Source organism: Leucopleurus acutus (genome assembly GCF_964270905.1).
Source record: "Leucopleurus acutus genome assembly, chromosome: 2".
In the NCBI taxonomy this organism is placed as follows: domain Eukaryota; kingdom Metazoa; phylum Chordata; class Mammalia; order Artiodactyla; family Delphinidae; genus Leucopleurus; species Leucopleurus acutus.
Genome location: NC_139143.1, coordinates 70,013,351 through 70,036,981, shown reverse-complemented (window position 1 = coordinate 70,036,981; position 23,631 = coordinate 70,013,351). Strand labels below are relative to the sequence as shown.

Genomic DNA, 23,631 nt, shown 5'->3' with positions numbered 1-23,631 from the left:
AGTGGTTACAGGCATTGGTTATAGGTTTCACTGAGAAATGAAATGAGATACTAAAGCAGATCTGGGACAAGTAAAAATCTTTACCTATGGCCTAAAGCAGCAACAACATTTTTAAAGACATGACTTATGCAGGGGAGCATTCTATAGCTTCTTAATATAGACAGGTCGTGTGGTGTCGTGGAAAGAGATGAGGCTGGGAATCAAGACACTTGGGTTTGATCAAAGACACTCTTTCGGAAGGGGATAATAATTACAAAACCTGAACATTGATTTCTGCATTTGGAAAACAAGGGAAATAACGCCTGCTCTCCTACATTACAAGGTTATAATAGAAAAATTTTGCGAAGTCAAATTATTATCAGTGTACATTAATGTCAGTAGTAGATGTAGTAATGGTATCACTTTGGTGGATATTTATTGCTTTTGGGGGCATCTCACATCCATTCTCCCTTTTTTTGGTAACAGTGCCCCAATTTACTTTGGGGAATTAATTCTTCTCCGTATCTTGATGGACTAGCTACCAAGAGCCTCTAATCTCCTAATGCTAAGCAGTGGACACCTACCCAGCTGGACCAGCTGGACTCTCTCTCCTGAGACTGATTCTTGAGTGAGAAAATGCAAGATCAGAAAAAAAAGAGATGAGTTGATTTTTTTTAATGTCCATGGAGCCCTAAATACATTGTCTATTAATTCTTGCTACATAGACCCTGGAGCATCTCTGGCAGGGCAGGAATGGTGCTGTGTTCATCAAAACATTTTTACTTTCTTCCTGGACACAAACAAAATAACAGGAGAAGTAACCCATGTCACTGACAGACCTGACCCCTAAAAAGTCCCCCATGAATGACCTTCCTTACTTTTTCTTTCTGTGCAGCCGGGAGCAAAGTTCTCCAATACAGCAAACTAAAACAATGGAGAAGCCTAGACCCCTACGCCATACTTGGAAGGGAGCTGCCCAGGTAAAAGCCTCCTAACCCACATCTGACTCTGACAAGATGACGTAATGAACTTCTATGGTGGCAAGTCACTGAGATTCGGGGGTTGTTTCTACAGAAGCTAGTAAGTATTACCCTAATATATTATCCTTTTTGGAGACTGATTTTCCAGCCTTTCTTTCAATTTTGATATCCTTCCAATGAATTCCTTTCCTGCCTAAGTTAGCCAAAGTCTACTTCTGTTGCTTTCAACCATAGTCCCGGATGGTTCTGTCACTAGTAAAAATTAAAATACCCAGATAAAGAATCATGACCGATGAGATTAAACCATGTTATATATCACTTGAGACTGTAGACATTTATTATATAAATACTTCATAAGTCAACAAATATATACTCAGCACTGATTAACATTTAAGAGTCACAAAGTAAATACTGGTTACAGATTCTGCCCATTTATCATTTAAAAAAACATTCATTCAAGCTTCTTTATTCTAGACACTCTGCTAAGCACTGCAGATAGAAGGTGAATGAGAACTGGTTCTTGCCTCTGAAGAGCTCATGTTCTAGGGCTATGGAGAAGCGTCCGATGTCGTAGGGGAAATCAAGACAAATACACATGCAGTACCCGTGTGGCCACTCACATGAAGTCAAACTAGAATATAAGACTGCTAAGGTTCTGTCCTTGACCCTTTCCATTTTATATAATCTCGAGTGACTCGTCTAGTCTTTCATGGTTGTGACTATCATTCATGACTCTCAAATCTATTATCTCTAATCCTAGTTTCTCCACTGAGTTCCAGACCTATATTTCTAATTGTCAGCAAGACATCTCCACCTTGGTGTCCCACAGGCCTCTCATAGTCCACATGTTTTCTACATCTGTGACTATTTCTGTTTTGTAAATAAGTTCATTTGTACCATTTTTTTTTTTTCTTAACCAAACTCATTCTCCTGCCTCTCCAACCTGCTTTCCAAACTGTGGCCTCTCTCTCAGTTGACGGAACAGTTGGCTACCCAGCTAGCTAGAAACCATGGTGTCCTTTTGACTCATCCCTCTGTCTCATTTTTTTTTAATGCATTAGTCACCAGGATCCATCAATTCCATCTTAGAAATGTTTCTGTGTTGTTTGTTCTCAATTCATTCCTCTGCTTCAGAATCTCATTCCCTTTTACCCGTGCTGCTGCACCTCCCCGTAACCCATCCCTCTGTTCTAGCACTCCTCTCTAATACACTGTCCACCCTGCTGCTAATTATTGCTTTGACCCTGAGATCTAATTTCATTCCTCTGTCCTGATCATTCTTGAAGAAGAGCTCAAGCTCCAGCTCCTTCAAGCCTCCATCAATAGTTTATCCTCATTCTTGTGGAATTAGTCCTTTTGACCCTGACCTACTGCAAAAGACCACAGTTTATTCCTGCTGGCTTCCTTGTGAGTGAGCACCACCCTGTATGTTCTTGTAACCAACCTGTAAGTCTTGTATCTCTGTCATGAGGACTGAATTACCGGGAGGTCATTTTCTCATTTATCAAGGTAGTCACATCACTCACATTCATCTACTTTTTAAACCAAGAATTTTAAAATTGAAATAAAGCTCAAAAATAACTGAGTTGAACACCTTTTCCTATACATAAGTGCCTGATATAATAACTCATAAAAAATCTTCCACCTTCTTAAGGATATAGAAATTACTACTCCTAAGAACACTGATTGTATCTTTAGATGTCTCTCTGACTGTTAACAGTTCTTTCTTTATCCTCAGATGGACTCGCTCCCTTTGTAACTTCCTAGCCACACAGACAGAGTAGGTTTCCAATCTCTCTTCTATACAATTTCACTTCAGATATCTGGAGACACTTCCCATGCTCCCTTTCCCAAGTCCTCTTTCACTAGACCAAATCCTCCCAATTCCTCCTACCATTCCTCATATTAAGTTCAGTGGCTTATGGAGGTTGTAATTAGCAAACTGTGGACTCAGTTATCTTCCCACTGAGGTCTTAATCTCCTTGAGGATGACTTCAGAAATCAGGTTGCTCTCCCAGTCTCACATAAAAAGAATACCTAACAAACGGGCCTGTAGGATATAACCACCAAATAATTAGCATTTTTTAAACTGTGAGGGTACTTTGAAAAATTCCATAAAGGGGTGTCAAGACCAAGAAGACTCAGAATGTTGCATTTGGAAGTAAATACAGTACTTCCTGCACCCAGAAAATTCTCATAGATTTCAAACTAACCCCTTTAAATTAACTAACACAACTAGCATGGCTCATTTACCATGCTTTCAACATTTCTAATTATTTAGAATAAATTTCTAATTAATGGGGAATATAGCAGAATTATGTGTTTCTCCTCCCCAAGAACCCTAGTATGTATCTGTTTATCTCACAGATATGCTGCTTCTACTGTGATGAGCTGATTTGCAGCATCCCCACTTTCCCTTTATGGTTCTTTTTAGGGTAACACTGATTTCTGTTCTTATCTTTTCTTCCATCTTTGTTGACCATTTTCATCTGAGTCTTCCTTTCACCCACCCTGTGGTGCTGAGGACAGCATCTTTGCCCAAGTTGCTTTGTATGTTTTGATCCAGAGCAATGCCCTTCATACACTTCAGCACATCCTCAGATGACAAGGCTTTCACTCTATTTATTTCCCCACATTTGCAGATCTGGGACCAAATTATTTAAAGTGGCTTTTACCTGGCCTCCTTTTCCTGCCCAGGCAATTACTTTGCTGCAAATGGTTGCACTGGCCAAATAACTGTGTTCACAATTAGCTAATTGCAGGCTCAATGAGCCACTTGTTCCTTCAAACTTAGACATTAGAGTTGTGTTATTAGGCAGAAATTTATCTTTTTATTCCCTACAGAGTCACAGCAGATCCCGAATCTGATTGCCCCGTAGTCTTTTACAATGTCAATATAAACCTTTTACATTTTTATTTCCTTTTGAATATATGTCGTATTTCCCATTCTTTTACAGATCACAGCAGTTAAGCTTCATATACTGGACTCATGTATTTGAGTAAACATGTATTTGAAATTAATCTGTCTAAAAAGGGCTAATTATTATTAATTAAAGGGTTAATCATTAATAAATAATTATTACCTTAATCCATTTTGTAAACTATAAAATTAAGGCAAGCAGTACAGTTGACTTGCCAAAGTCATGATAGAGTAAAACTAAAAATCTTAGGCAAATTCCATTTTCTCCTGGGGCACTGAGTTTCCCAGAGGGTAAAAATTAACCTTCAACCTCATTTGCTTCTAAAAGAAAGCACCTCAAATATTCCCCCCAAATTGTTAAGACCTGGTTTCTTGGAAGCTACAAAAAAATGTAAAATGGCTTCAAGGATTTACCTTTTATCCTACAATTAATGTTGTTTCTTTTCTTAATTTCTGTATGTTTATTCTAACTTTTTTGTCCAGCCAACATTTATAGAGCACGAAATATGTGCTCAATTTTCAGTTTCATACAAGGAGGTCATCTCCCACTGATATTCCTCCAATCCACAAAAGAGAAAAGTACCCAAAAGTAATGAGTTTCCATTTATGAAAAAATTAATATTAATAAGGATTATAGTTGCTTTGCGAATAACTTGGACACTTTTAGGTTTCAAGAAATTTGCCTTCCAATTAAACACTATTACGTCTCCCCCATAGCTGTTTTCACTGAGCACCTTTTATTATGAAAAGTTTACAGCCATCTTTCCTTAGGATTGTCTTAAGTGGAGATAATTGAATGGGAAAAGATTCCTTTGTCTCAGGAGATCCTAGCACACCAGCGAATTCTTCTCTCTCAGCTGTCTCTACCCTGCTTCAAAGGCCTCTGGCATTTTCCTCAATCATTAGCATATGTAAAGAATGAGAGCAGAGAGAAATCAGGGTTAAAGGTGCAAGTGGAAAGGAGGGGAAAAAACTAAGAAAGCAGAAGAAACATTCAGGAAAATGGTAAAATGTGGGCCATAGACACCAAGAAACAAAATATAATAAATGCAACTACTGCTCATAAAGAACATATTCTAAAACTGGTTTGTCTGTGCACCAAAGGTAAAGCCTGTGCGTGCAACCTGCTGACACACGCAGGGAGGAGAAGCGAGAAGAGGGAACAGTGCAAGCAGTCTAAGATGAAAATGTTACTGAGGGTTGTCACTTACCCAACACCAGCAGTTCCACCGAGTCCTCGTTCTTGCCCTCCAGGTCATCAGGGGTGGTGATGATACAGTAATAGAGTCCGCTGTCTCCCCACATGAGTTTTCCAATTTGAAGATCTGCATCTGTTATCACAAAGAGAAGGACGGGGTCCTAAACTCTGTCCTCTGAAGGAAAACACTAAACAATGGGGGGGGGGGCAGCCCTTCTGGGTGTCTGTAGTGTTCTATTTCTTTACCCTGATGGTGTTTGACGAGATGTTTGTTTTATTTAAAACAAACAACGGAACAATAATAAAAGCTAGCATCCCTAAGGGGTGAGAATTAGAGCGCCCCCAGAAACTGGTCTAGTTCCAGTCTGGTTTCTGGAATAGAAGACTGCTTTCAACCAGGCCTGCAGAGGCCCCTGAAAGCCAAGTAAATTCCAGAATTAACCTGGACTCCTGGAAATGAGCTGGGTTCACAGGAGTTCTTCAAAATTTGGAACTTTTCCTTGCCCAAAGCTGTAGGGAGCAGGAAAAAGGGTGGAACTGATGTAAAACTACCTGAGGCTTGGGCCATGGCATCTACCTGGCTCTGAAACTTGTACACATACATCCCTTCTCCCAGCAGAGGAAATTCTTAGGGAAGTCTGCTTTCTGAGTTAAGGAAAGGGCAATAAAGGCTGGTGTCAAGGTGTGAGGTATTTGAGAAAGCTTTCACTAGAACCCATTTCAATTCAGTTCTGATAATAAATTCCTCAGGCTGGAGGTCAGGCTCATGAAAGACTATTTCCAAAGCTCATCTCTGTCTTCTCTTGATATTACAAGCCTCCATCCTTCCTCTCCACGCCATCCCATTAAAGCAATTTGCTAGGTTTCTTGATACTCCCATCCCCCATAAAATCAAAGTCTTGAGGGATTGAAAGGGCGCAAGGCTGACATCCTCTTGTATCTGGGAAGAATGGAGCCAATCTTCCCTAGATTCAAAACAGAGACATTATTACCATGAACAATTGTGATCTCTCTGCCCCTGTAGAAATCTCCCAGGGTCACGGTCGAGCCCTGTTTGGAAGCTACCACTCGAACAGTCCTCCTACTGTCTAAACAATCCAAGTAGGGGTCCCATTCCAGGTTTCTTTTGCTGAGAGATTGGGCCCGGGGAGAAGACATGCCCAAGGATTCCCCCACGCGATCCTGGCAGTAGGACTTGAATTTCCACTGCACGACTGCAGGCTGATGGGAAGACGTGGAGAAGTGGCAGCGAAGCACAGTGGGCTGGAAGAGCATGGCCACCTTCTTCTTGTCGGGCACTGTGACCTGAAGGCCTCCAGCTATGGCTGCAAAATAGAATGAACATGTCCAAATGGTATCAGTGTCCTGGACCTCACCTCACATATCATAGGTTTGCCTTTCCACCTTACCTCCCTAACCTGTCTCTCCCCTTGTTTTCTCCATCACAATGAAGAGCATCAATATCTACCTGGTTGCCTTGTCCAGAAACCTGCCTTCACTCCCAGTGTCCAACTGGTCACAAAGTCGTGTCAACTTGACCTCTTAACATCTTTAATATTTCCTTCCCCTTCTTTAAGCCCACTACCATTGCTTGTGTGTACGTTCTCCTCATTTCTTGCTTATAATTTTGCAATAATCTCTCGTCTGGTCTCCCTGCTGGCAGTTGCCCACATGCAGTCCATTCTCCTTGCTATAAGTTCAGTTATCTTTCTAAATCTGACTGTTATGGCTCTCCTTCTTAAAACCCTTCACTCATCCTCCATGGCCTTCAGGACAAAACCCAAAGTTCTTGGCAAGGCATTTAAGGTGCCCCCATCAACTATTCCTCCCCTGCCTCACATCTTGCAGCACGTCCATTTGAGCACCAACCTCCGATGATACCAAACTAACGGTTCCCCCAAGTGGGACGTGGTATATCACACCTCTAGATCTTGATATTTCTTGTTTATGGAATGCTTTTTCCTCACTTCTCTTCCTGAGAAACTCTTTTCCATCTGTCAAAACCAATTCAAAGGCTTCTTGTCAAGTCTTCTGTGACCAGTCAATCCATTTGTCACTTCCTCCTTTGTGCCATCAGTATCCCCAGCATTCTCCTCTAGACATTTACTATAATAATTTTGTAATAATTTTGTACTTATTTTCATGCCTCCATCAGACTTGTCGGGTCAGGTAAGGAATGTGTCTTATCTTGCTGTCCTGGGTGAAACCCATAGATACTCAACAGCTATTTGATAAATGAGGACAGTGAAGCCAGGACATATGACTTCAGGAGGAAGTGACTTCCCTTCCAGCTGGTGACCCAGCAAACAAGACAGAGATTAAGGGGAAAAGAAGGCTTTGAGAGGAATGGAGAATTTTGGATCAAAAGCAGTAGACTAAGTTCAAAAGCTTTGAAGGGTAATCCAAAAAAGGGTGGGGGGAGACTAGAAAGCAGATGAGAAGTTTAAGTGTTTAAAAAGATCAGTTTGAGGCTTGGTGTCCAAGAAAGAGAGGGAAATTTCAGTGAATGAAAGCCCAGGGGAGTGTTTGAGAGGCAAAGGGCTTCTATGAACTCAATGGTAAGATCTAGAAATTCCAGGCAAAGAGAACATAACTTCTTCAGGTGAATGGGAGAGTTAAGAGTTTCTAGCTTGATCTAAGGTTAGAAGCAGAAGTAGAATCACGATGAGAGGCAGAAAAACAGAATATGAATAGAAAGACATGATAAAGAGGTTCAGAGTTGAATCCAGGAGCCTGCCAAGCCAGCTTCAGGTAGCTTGAGGCAAAGAGTTTCACCCTAGAATTGCAGGTGGACTTGAGACATACAAGAAAGGACTAGTTTCCAGGGGAAGCCTACTGTTCTTCACTATTGCCTATGGTCCCAATGACATCCCACAAAGCAAACTCACTCTCACAGCTCAAACATGCACTTATTCATGAAACTTTCTTTATAGAAGCTCTCTTAACAGGGCAAGATACCATATTTGTACCTACTTCTGAGTTCCAGACTAGTGCCTCTCTTCCATGAAAGCACGGTGAAAACTAGGTTCTAATTCCTGTTAGGAAGAAAAGGTTTCTGCATTCTATGGAATTGGGAAGAGAATGCAACAGAATATTTGAGATTTAGTGTTTCGAACCTAAGTGCTCGATAGCTACTATGGAATAAATGAAGGAATGGGTGAGCAAATGAATGACTATTAACATGGGAATTTCTAGGACTTTGCAGAGAAAACGGGTTAAATGACTTATAAACAGCATAGTATAGTAAGAGAGCATTGGCATCAAAAGATAGGGCTTTGAATCTTATCTGGCCATTGTACTAATGGTGAGACCTTAATGAAGCCTCTTAAGCAATACTCACCTGTAAAATGAGCCTCATATTCCTTACTCAACAGAGTTGTTAACAAACCTTCTCTCTCTCTCTGGGCGCCTGCAGAGAGTGAACTCTACAACAGAGAACCTTGACCATGACCAGTAGAGGGGAGATCTCAAATGCAAATCCTACCTCACCTTTCCTGCCTTTTGCCTCGCCTCCCATTCTAAGGCTCCTGAATCTCGATGAACATCCACCACTAATAGGTTTGATTACAGCCAAATTATGTAGATCAGCCCCACTGAGGGGCAAATAATTCCTAGAAAAGAACCCCAGCTCAGAAAAGAACCCTAGTTCCCAGGCTCCACTGCTTCCCTTCACCACCCCCAAATGTTGGTGTGGCTGATTCCACTCTTTCCAACTCACACACCTGGATGAGGAAAAGGCTTTTTTTTTTTTTTTAACAGTTTCTCCTTAAATTCTATTGCATTAATTTTTAACCTTGTAGTTCTTCTTCAAAACCTTATTCACGCTCCAGTTTTCCAGGTAACAAAATGGGACAGAGAGTTGAAGTGTCTTCAGTTAGCAGTGGTTGAGACTGGATAACCAATCACAGGCGTTGCTCCCAGCACAATGCTTGGTAGTTGACCAACCACCTTTCTTCTCTGCTACCTATTCAGGCTCTTCTTGGGAAATCACATTTCCTTAGCATTCCAAGATAAATGAAACCAGCAAAGGAGGCAGGTGCAGACAAAAGAGTTGGGGGGGGGGGAGGGTTGTTTTTGGTTTTTTTGAGAGAGTTAAGTATGGGGTTTTCTTCATTAGATGATTACTAAGAATAACCCCCTCCTCAGCTCTGTTCTCTGTTAATGGATTAGCTACTTGACCAAGCCATTCAGCTCCCTTAATTATCATTTTTTAAAATTGTGCACTTCCTTAATTATTAATAGAGGTTAGTCAATTCACAGCTTCTATGACACACACATAAGTTCATGTTCCAAAGAATAAAGAATATGTTTCCAGAAACATCTGCCTCTTTACAGCATGATAATTAAAGGCATGGATTTTAGAGTGCGTCCTAAGTTAGAATCCAAGCCCTACCACTTCCTAGCTGCATGACATAAGGCAAATTACTTAAGTCTTAGGACTTTCAGTTTCCTTACTGGTAAAACCAGAATAATAGTAACTATCTTATGGAGCTGTTTGAGGGTTAAATAAGATTTTATCCTGGGCTTCCCTGGTGGCGCAGTGGTTGGGAGTCCGCCTGCCAATGCAGGGGGCGCGGGTTCGTGCCCCTGTCCGGGAAGATCCCACATGCCGCGGAGCGGCTGGGCCCGTGAGCCATGGCCACTGAGCCTGCGCGTCCGGAGCCTGTGCTCCGCAACGGGAGAGGCCACGACAGTGAGAGGCCCGCGTACCGCAAACAAACAAACAAAAAAAAAGATTTTATCCTAAGCACTTAGGATAACACTGGTATACAGTAAGCACTCAATAAATGTAGCTGTTGCTGCTCCTGGAAGCTGGAAACCGAGGGTACCCTGAGTGTGTGTACACATACACAGAGATGTATACATATGCAGGTATAATGGAAACCTTGGGAATCTAAGCTAAGGATAGATCTGGATAGCTGGAGAGGACAGATCTAGGAATTTCAAGGAAATGTCAGTTTATTGGATCTTTGAGGACCATAAAAGTGAAGAGTTAGAGAGAAAGCTGAAGATGCCAATCCCTGTGTTAGCTCTAGAAGCATCAAAATGTAGGATGAATGCCACCCAGGTCCCAAGCCTGCCCATTCCCACTGGAGGGTAAGGTCTAGAATTGCTCTTCTGGCCCTAACCCTGGATTCTGGGCGAGGGCAGGGGTTCCTACACCCACTGAACCACATGTCTTTCCCTCAGCCCGTGTTTATGTGAGACTGTGTTTCCACCTGATTTGCAATCCACTGGTACCAAAGCCTTGCCCTGAGTTCCATTCTGCTTGCCTGGGCTCTGATATAAGCCCTTCTCCTGAGGATTAGGTTTTGTTCCCTATATCCTCACACATGACTGATCCATATCTGAAACTGTAACCTTGCTCTCCACCCAACTTCAAAAACTACCTCTCATGGGACACCCACTCCTACCCCAGATCGGGCCCTTCAGAGATAGTAGCTAATTTGGATGAGGACCAAGATTGACAGTTCCCCAGGGACACTGAGATTTGGCCTGGGAACACCCTCCCTCTGACTCCAATTCCCAATAGATCTGCCCTGGGGCTAGGTTAGTATCCTGAACTTGGGTCCCACCTCTTATAGATTTTTTTTGTTTTTCTATGTTACCACCTGTCAGATGCCAAAAACCTAGTACTTCTTATGCTGGAGTCTATACAGGCTAATAAGAATACCTTTGAATGCCAGGTAAATAAATTAAAAATTTTCAGCCTCTTTGTAATGTTCACCTGTGCATTTGATCTAAGAAATCTTATTCTCCCGTGGTTCCAGCTACCCGTTATGTCTCAGACCCTCAACTTCATGAAACCTCATCTGCACGTTTAACAGATACTTCAAATTAAACATATCCAAACTTTGTTCATCATCTTCTCTTTTCCCACCTCAACTCTTGCTTACAAACCAGTCTTTCTTCTCTCCCTAGCTCTTTTGCCAGTATGCTCACTGTCCTATCATTGTAGATAGAACTCATAGCTTTGATCATCTCCTCTTTGGCTCTAACCATATTCAGTGGCCACTAATTCTAAATCTCTCTCAAATTGACGCTTCTCTTTTCCCATGGTCACTCCTAGTGGGAATAAATCAAGTTTCTATTCCTTCTACCAGGAAGTGATTATGAAACACTTACTGTATGTTAGAAATTGTATTAAGTGCCATGGAGTATCTTAATAAATTCTCTCCAAAAATCCTGTAAAGTCGGTATTATCATTACACCCAATTTACAGATGAAGAAACTGATCCTCAGAAACTGTATGTATCTTGCCAAACACCTCAGGGTTAGCAAGTGACAGATTTGAACCCAGGTTGACTGGCCCCAAAGCTCCTACTATCACTTTACACAAGTCCTCATTACATTTTTGCTTTTATAATAGCCTCTTCAGTGGTCTCCCTACTTCCAGCCCAATGTACTCTCCACATTTTTTCTATCTAGAATATTCTTTTTTTAAAAGACTGATCGAATCATGTCAGGCTATAAGGCCTCCAATGACTTCCCATTCCTTTAGGATAAAACCCAAATGCCTTGACACGGCATGTAAGGTCTTCTCCATGATTTGGGCCCATGCAAGTTCCAGGCATACTAAGATGTTTTCCATTCTTTGACTATAAATATGTTATTCTCCCATCCTGGGGAAACATCAGGGCATGTAACTGAGGAGTTTCTGGGAGGTAGACTGAAAGAAGCACTGAGTGTGTGTCATGCACACACGTGAACAAACACGTGCTGGCACAATGGGAAGGCTGGGAGTCTGAGTCCAGGCAGGGGTGACACCATAAGGGACTTGTGTTTTTAAGCTCTTATAAGAACATTTACAGGAGTATGGAAAGAATCCATGTTTCATCCTACAAAATAAAGCAAGTATCCCAAAAAACTGTAAAGAGTAAAGTAAGTGAAGTATGTCCTATATCATACCATATAGAATACATCTGTAAAAATTAGAATTCCTGACTGAAAGAAGCACCAGAAGACATATTGAAGATTGAAGATCACAGGTGGTTTTCTACATTTGCAGAGGAAGGAATCATCATTCTTAGACCACCAGACCATTCCTTCTGTTTTTATTGTTCCCCTGATCCTCAGGAAAACCGCCCTTGGCTATCTAATACAAATTCATTCAAAAATATGTTTTAAAATACAATGTTACATTCTGGGAACACAGATTTAAAAGACCAGTCTCTGAGCTTGAGAAATTCAATATAAACTTGGTTTCTAACTCTAAGGTCCCTGCGGGCAAGGACCAGGATTGGTTGATTCTGTACCCTCAGTATACAGCAAGCTCTATTTTATGGAATGAATATGTGCAATGAACAAATGAACAAGTGAATCGGAAGGGCCTTTCTTAGCAGGTGGTCCTCAGTGCAGAGAATGGATTCTGGTCAATAACTAGGAAAGCTGCCTAAAAGTAGAGTGATGAGTGACAGCTCAGAGCATCAGCTCCCATCTCAGCTAGTCACCAGGGGTACCAAGTCACCAGGCCAGGGAGGATCAGCTCCAAGTGCAGACAATGCCTCACTGCATGTGGCAAAATAAGTTCCTGCCCCAATTCTCATGTAAAGAAAAGGATTCTATACATGACGAATTGTGTTCTTGCAAGGATAACAAAAGCAGTATCTACAGAAATGCCGTTCTTATTTTAGTACTTTCATTTTTTTCAATGCAAGTTCCTTTTCCCCACTAGTTGTAAGCTATTCCTGCCAGCATCTTTGAGAGGCAGATCTATAAGCACAGCCCCATTTTAGAGAAACAAAGATTGCTGCTAAAGATCATGGAAAATTATCATCACCACAGACAGGCATCTTTAGAAATTTTGTATCAAGCTCACCCATCCCTTAACTCTTGAACTCCCAGAAGTGGGATTTGACCTCAGAATTGCCCATTCACCAGCATATCTTGGCTTTCAGACTCCTAAGTTTTTTCTTCATTCAGTATGACAATACACATCTTCCTTTTCCTGCCTTTAAGTTAGATCTTTAAGAAATTCATCTTTTTGTCCTCACATTTTTAACATACTGTCCCAATTTCCTAGGACATTGTTTTAGGAACAATTAATGGGCAGGTTTTCTAAGTGTAAGAGATGGAAAAGGAGTGTCTGAGCATCTCCACTAGGTTTGGTCCATGGCGTGTCCATCTCTTAGTAGCAATGTCAGCATGGGAAGCAAAGCATTTTGGGAAATGATGACCCACAGGCTCAATTTTTAAAGACAAAACACAGCTTGAACCTTTTTTCCCCCAGAAGTAGAAACCATTCATCTTCTTGATATAGTTGGGTTAAATAATAAAATAAAAAAGCCTTTACTGGGCTTCCCTGGTGGCGCAGTGGTTGGGAGTCTGCCTGCCGATGCAGGGGATGTGGGTTCGTGCCCCGGTCCGGGAAGATCCCACATGCCGCGGAGCGGCTGGGCCCATGAGCCATGGCCGCTGGGCCTGTGCGTCCGGAGCCTGTGCTCCGCAACGGGAGAGGCCACAACAGTGAGAGGCCCGCGTACCGTAAAAAAAAAAAAAAAAAAAAAAAAAAAAAAAAAAGCCTTTACCAAGAAGAGTAGACATTTCCTTGCTGTTTGCCTATTTTCTAAGCCTAGTTCTCCAGCTTGCCTATTAGTCCTGCAAGTTACTCAATTTCCTTTCAATAAATTTCTTTCCTGCTTAAATTGGACAGAATCAGTTTCTCTTGTTTGCTACCATAGTACCTAATGGCTTGATCCATTTTAGGGTTAGGGTGACCAGATGTACTATTTTGAGATAATAAAAAATACGACAGCATTCTTGCATGTTTTCTCCCCAAGACTCCTAAAGGGCATCAGTATCTCCACCCCTTTCCATGGGGCTAAAGTAGACACTGGTGCTGCCCTCGCCCAGGTGGGCATTGCTCATGGCCTAGTTATTATTTGCTGCCAATAACTCTAGCGCTTGTGCACACCGAGCTTGCCATTCATTAAGCATATGTTCTGTGTGTCCCATGGAGCCATGCTTTCCCATTCTCTGCCACCACTGTGCAGATGAAAGCAAGAAGCATATCTCCTTTCTGTCTGATTGCCTCGTCTTCCAGAGATCTGAAATGAGCTCGTGGGTAATGTCTAGCTGGCCCACATGCTGTTCCAATACGACTAAAGCAGTACTAAAAGAGGTCAGTCTCTACCCTGCAGGGCCAAGGTGCTTTGGAAGCTGTCCTGATTCATTCAGGTGGGTCAGACTTCTAGGATGGATCAGCCATTTGGACAGAGAAAGCTCCTGTATGAAAGCTCTTCTCCACTTTTATCAACTTGTTACCTGTATTTCCAGTTTAGATCTCTCACCCAAGCTCCAGACCCAAATATATAACTTCATTCTCCATCTGGATGTTATACAAGCACCCCAAACTCATCATTCTATAGATGGAGATGCTAACTGCCCCCTTCTTTTAGTAACAGAACTTCCCAGGTTTTAATCTGGCCAGCCAAGCCAGCCACATACTACATTTCCTAGCCTCCCTTGCAGCTAATTGTGACCATGGGACTAGATTCAGGACAAAGGTATGTGAGGAGAAGTGATGCGTGTTATTTCCATGCCACCTCTCTAAAAATAAACTACTTGCCCTGACCCTCTGCTTTCCTTGCTGCTGCTTGCTGAAGAGTAACTATCACTGGAGCAGTCTTGGGAGCCACATGTTGGGAATGGTAGACTCAGTCCCACTAGATCTCTACTGTTACAGGAGAGAGAAAAAAAAGAACAATTTTGTATGAGTTACTACATTTTAGGGTCTTTTTGTTATAGCATCTTAGGCTATACTCTAACTAATCTAATGAAAAAAACTGAACCTGTCTTTCCCTCCCTTACACGTTTCTCCTCCTATATTAGTTCATGTCCACAAATGGCATCCCCAGCAGACCCAAGCCAGGTACCTGGAGGCATCTTTGATACTCCTGTCTTTCAGCCTCCACATCCAACCAACCCAGGACTATGGACTACTTCATCTCTGGTCACTCTGTCCACTTCTGTCTTCTCCACTGCACCACAAGACTTCAGGATCTCATCATATCTTGCCTCTCTTTCTGTAAGGGTCTTCTAGCTGGTTTTTGCTGCAAGTCTGCCTATGTCTAATCTACCCTTCACACTGAGGTGCAAATGATATTTCGAAAATGCACATCTGATCACAGCACTCCTTTACTCTCACCCTTTTAAAGACTCCCTCTAGGCTTTCAGAGGTACAAGGGCTCATTTCAGATGGGGCCACTCTCTTCCATTTCTCCTGCACCACTAAATTCTCCAGCCATACTAAAATATTTGTACTTTTTGAAAAACATCATGTCCTCTTTTGATTGTTGGCTTTTGCACATGCTGTTTCCTCTGTAAATCTCCCTTCCCTCCGTCCCACTCTTTCTCTAGTAACTCCTACCTATCTTTCTGGACTTCCTCAGCTAGCACTTCCTGTAGATGCTTCTTCTTGCTCTTATTGCAGTCATATTACCCTAGAGAATCACATCACCTTGCCCAAGAAGTTCCTATTTAGTCATCTGTCTCTGCCATCAAAAACAAGCTCTCTCCTTCAGGCTTTTAAAAAGTCTGCTACGTAGTAGGTACTCAACACATTTGTTGAATGATTTAACTCAGTTGATAGATTGTATTATTTGTTCCCAGTTAGTTTTCCCTCCTCACTCTTAGATTGTTCCCTGGAGGTAGAGTACACTTACTACTCCAATGACTAGAGGCTTGGCCATGTGACATGCTTTGGTCAATGGAATATGAGTACATGTACCATAAGACTTGTCCAAGCAGAAGCTTAAAAGGCATTTGTGTGGTTTGGCTCTGTGCCCTCCCCCTACCCACCTTGAGTCCTCCACCATGAGAACAGCATGCCTAGATAGTGGCTGCTCCTTCATCCTGGGCCTTGGACTAAGAAGACATTTGGAACTGAGCCAAGTCCACCAATTGGCTACAGTTGACCTGTAACTGACTGCAGCTCTCATATAATACGAGCGACTAAATGTTTGGTGTTGTGAGCTGTTGAGATTATGGGGTTGCTTGTTGCTGCATCAAAATGCTGACTAATATTCCTATTTGGGGTTCATAATAAGTATTGAGAGCTTACTATTTGCCAAATATTGTGCTACAAGTTGTACATAATTTCATTTTAATTATCACAACAACCCTATAAGGTAAGTTAGCTTCCCCACTTTAAAGAAAATAAGGTAAACTATTAGGTTAGTATTCAAATCCAGGTCAGTTTGAGCCTCATCCCTCTCCCCCAACAGCCCCCTGACGAGCCAAGGGCAAAGGAGGAGTAACGATGCAGGATCCCAGTTGAATGTGAAGGTTCTACTCCTATTTTAGAGAACCACGTCCTGCAGGGCTCTAGCTGCTGTAGGAGAACAGGGAAGCAGCACGTTCTTCTGAGTTCTTCCTTGTTTCGTGGCCCATAAAGAACTCTAGTTATCCAAAATGCCTTCTTTCATTCTCAGGAAGCCAAAAGCCATCTTGAAGACCAAGATTTTAAGCGTACATATGCCACAGTGACATCCTGTGTAGCTCCTGGGTGCACAGTACCAACCCCTAGTCCCAAAGGGGCTCTGACATGCCACCGGTCTCTGCTGTCACAGGGTCACATCCACTGCTCTCCTGTGCCTCACTAGAGCACTCCTCATTCACTCTTTTCCTGTAGATCTTAGGATTTAATTAGAAATACTAAATGCTATTCTTTATCACTTCTCCCTGTAATAGTTCCCTGAGTTCTATGAACTCTGAGCCTCACTACCCAATGCCCCATAATAGATACCATGTATGTTCCCTTAAATCAGGAGTTCCAGTTTTACCCACCTTAACCAGAAAATAATGTTTCTCTTGGATTCAGGCATTTGAAACAACCAAGTCATATGTAAGTCAGTGACACTATTTCTTATGATAATCAATAAGATACCATAGACTTAGACAAGTCATTTACTCCCTTTTATGTATAGGTAGGTAATATCAGCCTTACTTACTTAGAAGGATCAAAAGGGATAATGTCCATGAAAGCCATTTAACACATAGAAAAGCATTACAGTATCTAAATAAGCAAGAGCAACAATCAGATCATACCTTTCTTTATATTCCTGATTGGCGGTAAGTTGATATAAGAGCTAAAATAGTTGGAAGGGGTGAAGAGGTGAGTGTGTCCTGGAACAAGAAGTTGAGACTAGAAGGGACGTTCTAGGGCCATGTTGGCTAGAGTAGGATTCATCTCATCTGGCCCAAAGCACTTGCCTTGCTTCAGCAGTCCCCAGTATGACTACATTTAATTGTTCAGAGTGGACCCTATCCTGTCCACCAAGCACTCAGTGCTACTCCACTTGTTCCTCTGAAAATGGTAACAAGGGCTCTCCCTTCCCAGCTGCCATTTTTCATTCCAATCATTAGTGGTCAGGGAAAGGCTGAAGACAAATGGGGCTCCCTCCATGGCTCCTCACTAAGGATCTATTGCTTTGTAAGTTTGATTTCCAACTCATCAAAATTAAATGGAGAAAAGTTCAGAACCATAGAATCTTAGAGCTGAAAGTGACCTAAGATGTGACCTCATTCAAAAGATTATAATACATGCAACCCCATGTTCACTGCAGCTTTATTTACAATAGACAAGATATGGAAACAACCTAAGTGTCCGTCGCTTCATGAATGGATAAAGAAGGTGCCATGTATATTTTTTATATGTGTGTATATATACATATAATTTATATTTATATACATGTACACACAATGGAATATTATTCAGTCATAAAAAAGAATAAAATCTTGCCATTTGTGACAACATGGATGGACCCTGAGGTCATTATGTTAAGTGAAATAAGTCAGAAAGACAAATACTGTGTGATCTCACTTATACATGTAAACTTTAAAAACAAAAAAACGAGCTCATAGATACAGAGAACAGATTGGTGGTTGCCAGAGGTGGTGGGTGGGTGAAGGGGGTCAAAGTCTACAAGCTTCCAGTTATAAAATAAATAAGTCCTGAGGATATAATGCACAGCATGATGACTATAGTTAATAATACTGTGTTGAATATTTGAAAGTGGCTAACAGAATAAATGTCGAAAGTTATCACAAGAAAAAAATTTGTAGCTATATATGGTGATGGATGTTAACTAGACTTACTGTTGTGATCATTTCATAATATATACAAACAAAAACTCATGTTGTACACCTGAAACTAATGTTACATGTCAATTATATCTCAATGAAAAAATAAAATTACATGCCAAAAAGAAAAGAACTGATCATAAGACCCAGATCCCATGGGTATACAGTTAATTTGTGAAGAAGATGGGACTGGAACCCAATCCTCAAATCCCAGGTCAGGGTTCTTTCCACTAACCAAGTCCTGGTACTAATGCTACTAACACTGTACTAAGCACTAGGTACTTGAACTAAGACCACAGCATGGTACTAGCATAGTGTTGCACTAGGACTACTAGAACTAATACCCAAATCTGTATAAACTAGACATTCAGCAGAATCATGAATCTAAAGAGTAATGGGGATACTGAAACAACCCCCCTCTCCTAGTCTAGAGAGAAGCACCCGGCTGAGCATGGTGGGACATGGAGGGGGCTGTGACAAGATGCTGGAAGAAGATGCTCCGGTATGAAAAAGGTCTCTTCCGTGGAGGAAAGTAGAACAGAGGAGGGAGAAAAATTGAAAAGTATACAGGATCGGAAAGGAGATAATGGAAATTAAGGTGTCAGGAATCTCTAAAAGCAACTCTTCCTTCTCCAGGGCTAATTACACTTTAACCCTCCATACCAAAGCCCATCCTCTCATGGTCACCACGCATCTACCTGAATGCAAACCAAACCAGCCACTGTGTCTGGATACCTCCCTGCCTGCTGCGGGCTGGGTTAGAAGCCACCATGAGGCACCCACAACAGTTAGTGCAGATCTCTATCATGGCCTTTGTACAGGGTATTCCATAATTGTGTGATCACAGTTCCATCACTGGAGTCTCCACCATCAAACTGTAAGCTCCTTGAAGGCAGGGCTGTCTTATTAACCCCAGCACAATGCCTGGATGTGACAGTAACTCAGCAGCTGACTGTGTGTGAATAAATGTATTAACTCAGCCATCACCTCTTTGGGAGTTTGTTTCCAAGCTGCTCTACTCCCACCCCAGGTTTCAGGCACGTATGCCTCATCCGTGCTCTCGTAGCACCTGTGCAGCTCTCATGGCTCTTATCATAGGACCTCTTACCTCCATATCAAAATTACCTGAAAACTCATTTAACTCACTGACTAGACTGACAACTCTTTGAGGGCAAGGACTGTGTCTTTTCTCTCTTCATTCTCAGCACCTATCATAATACTTAGAAACCACAGGAATTCAATACAGACCTGGAGAAAGATGAATAAATGAATGAATACAACCAAAAGGGTACCAAAAGAAATGCTAATAGAACAAGCACTCTTCCTCACAGAGAGACCCAAAAGAGTCTCCAGGAAGACGAACTGCCTGCTCCCAGAGTGTCGCCACAGCTCTGGCGTTTCTTGCAGCCTCTGCTGCCAGGAAGGGCTGAAACGCCATCCATATTCAAGAACAAAGACAGAGTGAACCCTCCTCAAGTCCTATTGCTAGATGGTACCTGTTGCTAAAAGAGCAGCTGGTAAGCATTTTGTTTTGTGCAAAACGACAAGGACAACAACAAAACAATTTATTACAGGAAGCAGCATCACAATGACAATGAGAAATCATGAGGCTAAATATACAGCAGAAAAAAATACAGAATTTTTGTAATGAAAGACGAGGAAGGAGCTGCTAGAGTCTGAGGAAAAAAGCCTGAAGTGTTGATTAGAAATTGCTCAGCCTGCATGAAAAGAGAGAAACTAAGGGCGGGGGGGAGGGGAGGAGAGGAAGAGATAAAGAGGGAAGAGAGAGAAAGGGAGGGAGAGGGAGAATGAATGTGGTTTTTTTCCTGGCTCTCTGACTCATTTTTAATCTGTCCTTTCCTTTCTCCCTCCCCTTCCACCACCCACTCAAGAGAGGATTCATTGATTGGGCTGGACTGAAATGTCTTACCTTTGCTCTGTGAACAATGAGTCTGAATCCATCTCATCCTTGCTGCTCCTCTCTCTTCCCTCCCTCCCTCTCCCCAGACGCCATTGTTAGCTGCTTCACTTTGCTGAGGCTGAGGCTTGTCCACAGTGGGATGCGGGGGGGGGGAAGGGGAAACTGGGACCAGGGGATGCCAGTGGGATCTCCGGAGCCAGGCTTACTTGCAGAGGCTGGAAGTCCCAGCCCTCTGACAGCTGGGATGGCCCTGATAACTAACCTGTTGCCTGCTTCCAGGCAGGAGCAACCTCTCCAGGTGCGGATGGGAGAAAGCACAGACCAGATGAAGCAGCACCTTCCCTCAAGACAAAAACAACCCCCCCACCACCACACACACACACCCCACAAAGCTCAGAGAGGGAGCTCAGGAGAGTGCAAACAGGACTGGCCCGGGGTTTGCGAGGACTGGGTCTAGCGCCCGCTCCAACACACACTTGCTGTGTGCACATTGCCTCTCTGGGCCTCCATTTGTATAAACTGAGAGGACTGAATTAGATGGTCCCAGGGACCATTTCATGAAAAGCTGACAGCCATCTAGCAAGGGCTATATGTTCCCCTTCTGCCCCATGCCCTGCAAATCCCTAGAGAGCTCTTTTTGGGTATACCCCAGGGTGTCTGGAAGAGCACCTCTGACTTGGGGACCCCTCCCCAGATGCCTAGCGGACTTCGGGGAGGCGGTGATAAAGGTTCGAGGCCAAAGTTCCCCTCAAATATGATAACTGAGAAGTAGAGGCAAATTAAGGACGTTCAGAATCAGTGAGGGTGGAAGTAGAAGGCACTGGGAGGCCAGGGGAGTGGGGAGACATGGATCAGGCAATCCCTGAAATTAGAGATGATTCATATTTGAATAATGTGGGAGGGATGAACTCACAGCAGCCAAGAGTAGAGGCTAACTCTGCTGAGGGACCCCTCCCCAAACCTAAGCCCCACAGGGGGCAAAAGCCAGTGTTAGGGACCCTTCATTAGGAACAGAAAGAAAAACTGAGGCCATCTATAATCTTATTCTGAAGCTAAGTGACATAGTGGTTTTGTCTTTCTTCTTGAATGTATTTTACCCTCTTTCAGTCACTTGCCTTAGATATTTTTATCTTGTTCCTCTTTTCCTACTGACTTGATTTTTCCCAGTCTTCAGTGCTCCCAGAGGGGACACAACTTTGTTCTTGGTGCTATTTTCCATTTTCTCTCCTGCCCTTCACTACCCCATCTTGTCTTCACCACTTTTCTGCTCCCTTGTTCCTCTCCTCCATCACTTGGTTCCACCTTGCTTTGAGTTGTTGCCTCAGACCCAGTCCAGACTACCCAAGCCTTCCTAACCCCTCCACCTCCACCCAAGGCAGGGCTGCTCTGTGAATCTCTCAGGGCTGCCCATTCAGCCTGGCCACCTATCTCTCAACCTCACAGATCATCCTGTGGGAACACGTGTTAGGAACCAGAGCCGGTCCAGACCCCAGGAGGGTGGGGAGAAAGTTCACCAAAAGGGAGGGGGAAACACAGAGGTCTCAGCTAGAGGAAGTGACTCTAATGCTAAGGGAAGGCCCTACCTTCTGAATGTCTCTGCAAATTATCTTTATTAGGGGGTGTTCCCGCCTGTTTATGGGGGGAGGAAGGCTATTCTCTTCTATGGGACCACTCCCCAAATGGTACCAAATGCGAGTCGGGCCCTCAACTCCACAACCAATCAAGCCTCCATCCCCATGTCCTTCCTCATCCCCGCTCCCCTGCACACCTGGGAGCCACTGAAGAATGTCCCTGGGGCTCCCGGCTTCTCTAGGGAAGGAATTAAGAAGACACTCCTTTACTTCCAACCCCCAGAAAACCAGTTCTCTTAATTAATCAGTTTCCTCCGAGCTTTCATTTTTTTTTTTTCCCAACCAGGCTTTTCCCAGGACTCACAGCATTACAAAGTCAAGATAAGACCGAGGAAGAACCGTTGTATGAAAGGAGAAATGCACACTGGAAAGAACAATCTCATATCTCGAATGAGTCAAAACACCTGCATCTCGATCCAGCTCACTTGATACGGGGTTTCTCCCCGCCTCCCCCATCATTCTAACACACACACACACACACACACACACACACACACACCCCTCCCCCCACTTACCACCAGCCTGCTAAGCAGCTTTAAGCACAATGGGGGGTAACTGGGGGTGCGGTGGGTGGGCTAGGGTTAGAACAGTACCAGTACCGGAATACATATAAAGTTATCCGTCTCGGTAGAAAACGCCTCTTACCTGTTAGCCAGAAGAGAGCAACCCACGCCAGCACGACCCTGTCCATTTTCCCCAACTTCCCATCCAGATTAAGGAGTGAGGGAAGTGGGAAGCGACAGAGACGGGAGGATCGAGGTAACCGAGTGGCGGAGGCGACGGCGGGCGCGAGCGGGCCCCCGGAGTCCCTGGGCGCCGCCGCCCGGGCCGCGCAGGCGGGGCCCCGGGCTGACCGCGCCGCCGGCGGCACGCGCGCTGCCGCGGGCTCCCGGGGTCCGCGCGGCGCTCGGCTGCGCCTTCCCCGCGGGCTGGCGCACCCGCACGCCCAGGCAGCTCGGCCCACCGAGCGCCTTCCGGCCACAGAGCGCGCCGCGCGGGGGAGCTCAGCCGCCGGCTCCTGGCCCCGCCGCCAGCCGCCCCGGGGCTACCAAAGTTTCTCGGTCACGTGCACGCCCCTGCGGGCCGCAGGTCAGCGCTGAGTGACAAAGTACAGGGGGGAGAGGGGGCGCGGGGGAGGCGGCAGGGCGGGCTGCGCGGAGCCGGGAGCGATCAGCGCGGCTGCTCCCAACGAAGCCAGCGTTCGGAACCCGAGCCAGAAGCGGGGTTGGGGACTCGAGGAGGGGGAGTCTGGGTACGCACGTGGCCAGGGACATTCTGAACTGGGACAGAGGGACCTGCGGGGACTTGGCATAACTTGTTGGCAAGGGTGTGCGCTTTCGCTGACCCCCCTGCCCTGCCCCTCCGTTCGGTTCCCTTTTTGACAATGCAAGGAACCGAGTGGCTCAGAAGAATTGGAAAAGGTAGGCGGGAATCCCTCGTCGAAACTTTCTCCTGTTAAAACATTATGAGGTTAAAGCATTATGAGATAAGGGCATGCAGCTCTTTAACAGAAAATATGTAAAACCAGAATGAAATGAACAATTATACGGCTCACATTTGTACAACATTTAATCGCTTCTCGGCCTTTTGGCTAAAATCAGGCGCATTTGTACAACAGTTTGCAGGGCGCATTAACATGGATTACTCCGTTTCTTAAAAGGATCTTGTGTGTGTAGGAAAGGATTCTAAATGTATGTGTTTCGAGACAACCGAGAAATGTGTATGTTAACGAACATATTAAGCATCTACTAGGTGCTAAGAACCAAGGCTACAAAGATGAGGAAGACAGACTTCCTGCCATAAAGGGGCCTCATCTTGGGGCCCGGAGAGGGAGGTAGATCAGCACATTGAACACAAAACACATACTGGTAGTGAAACAGAGCAAATGCTATGATGGAGATCTGGAGAAAGGGCCCTGA

General features: G+C 43.8%; 1 protein-coding gene across 3 annotated transcripts in view; it reads right to left on the bottom strand.

Moving 5' to 3' along the window:
- ILDR2 (immunoglobulin like domain containing receptor 2) overlaps nt 1–22,579 on the bottom strand; it is a 58,609-nt gene extending 36,030 nt beyond the window's left edge. For all 3 annotated transcript variants that reach the window (XM_082832714.1, XM_082832715.1, XM_082832716.1), the window contains exons 1-3: nt 22,358–22,579; nt 6,070–6,402; nt 5,091–5,210 (exon numbers count right to left, since the gene is read on the bottom strand). In XM_082832714.1, coding sequence (XP_082688840.1) covers nt 5,091–5,210; nt 6,070–6,402; nt 22,358–22,403 — 499 coding nt within the window. In that variant the 5' untranslated portion in view covers nt 22,404–22,579. The remainder of the gene's footprint in view (nt 1–5,090; nt 5,211–6,069; nt 6,403–22,357) is intronic.
- Nucleotides 22,580–23,631: the final 1,052 nt, after the last annotated feature.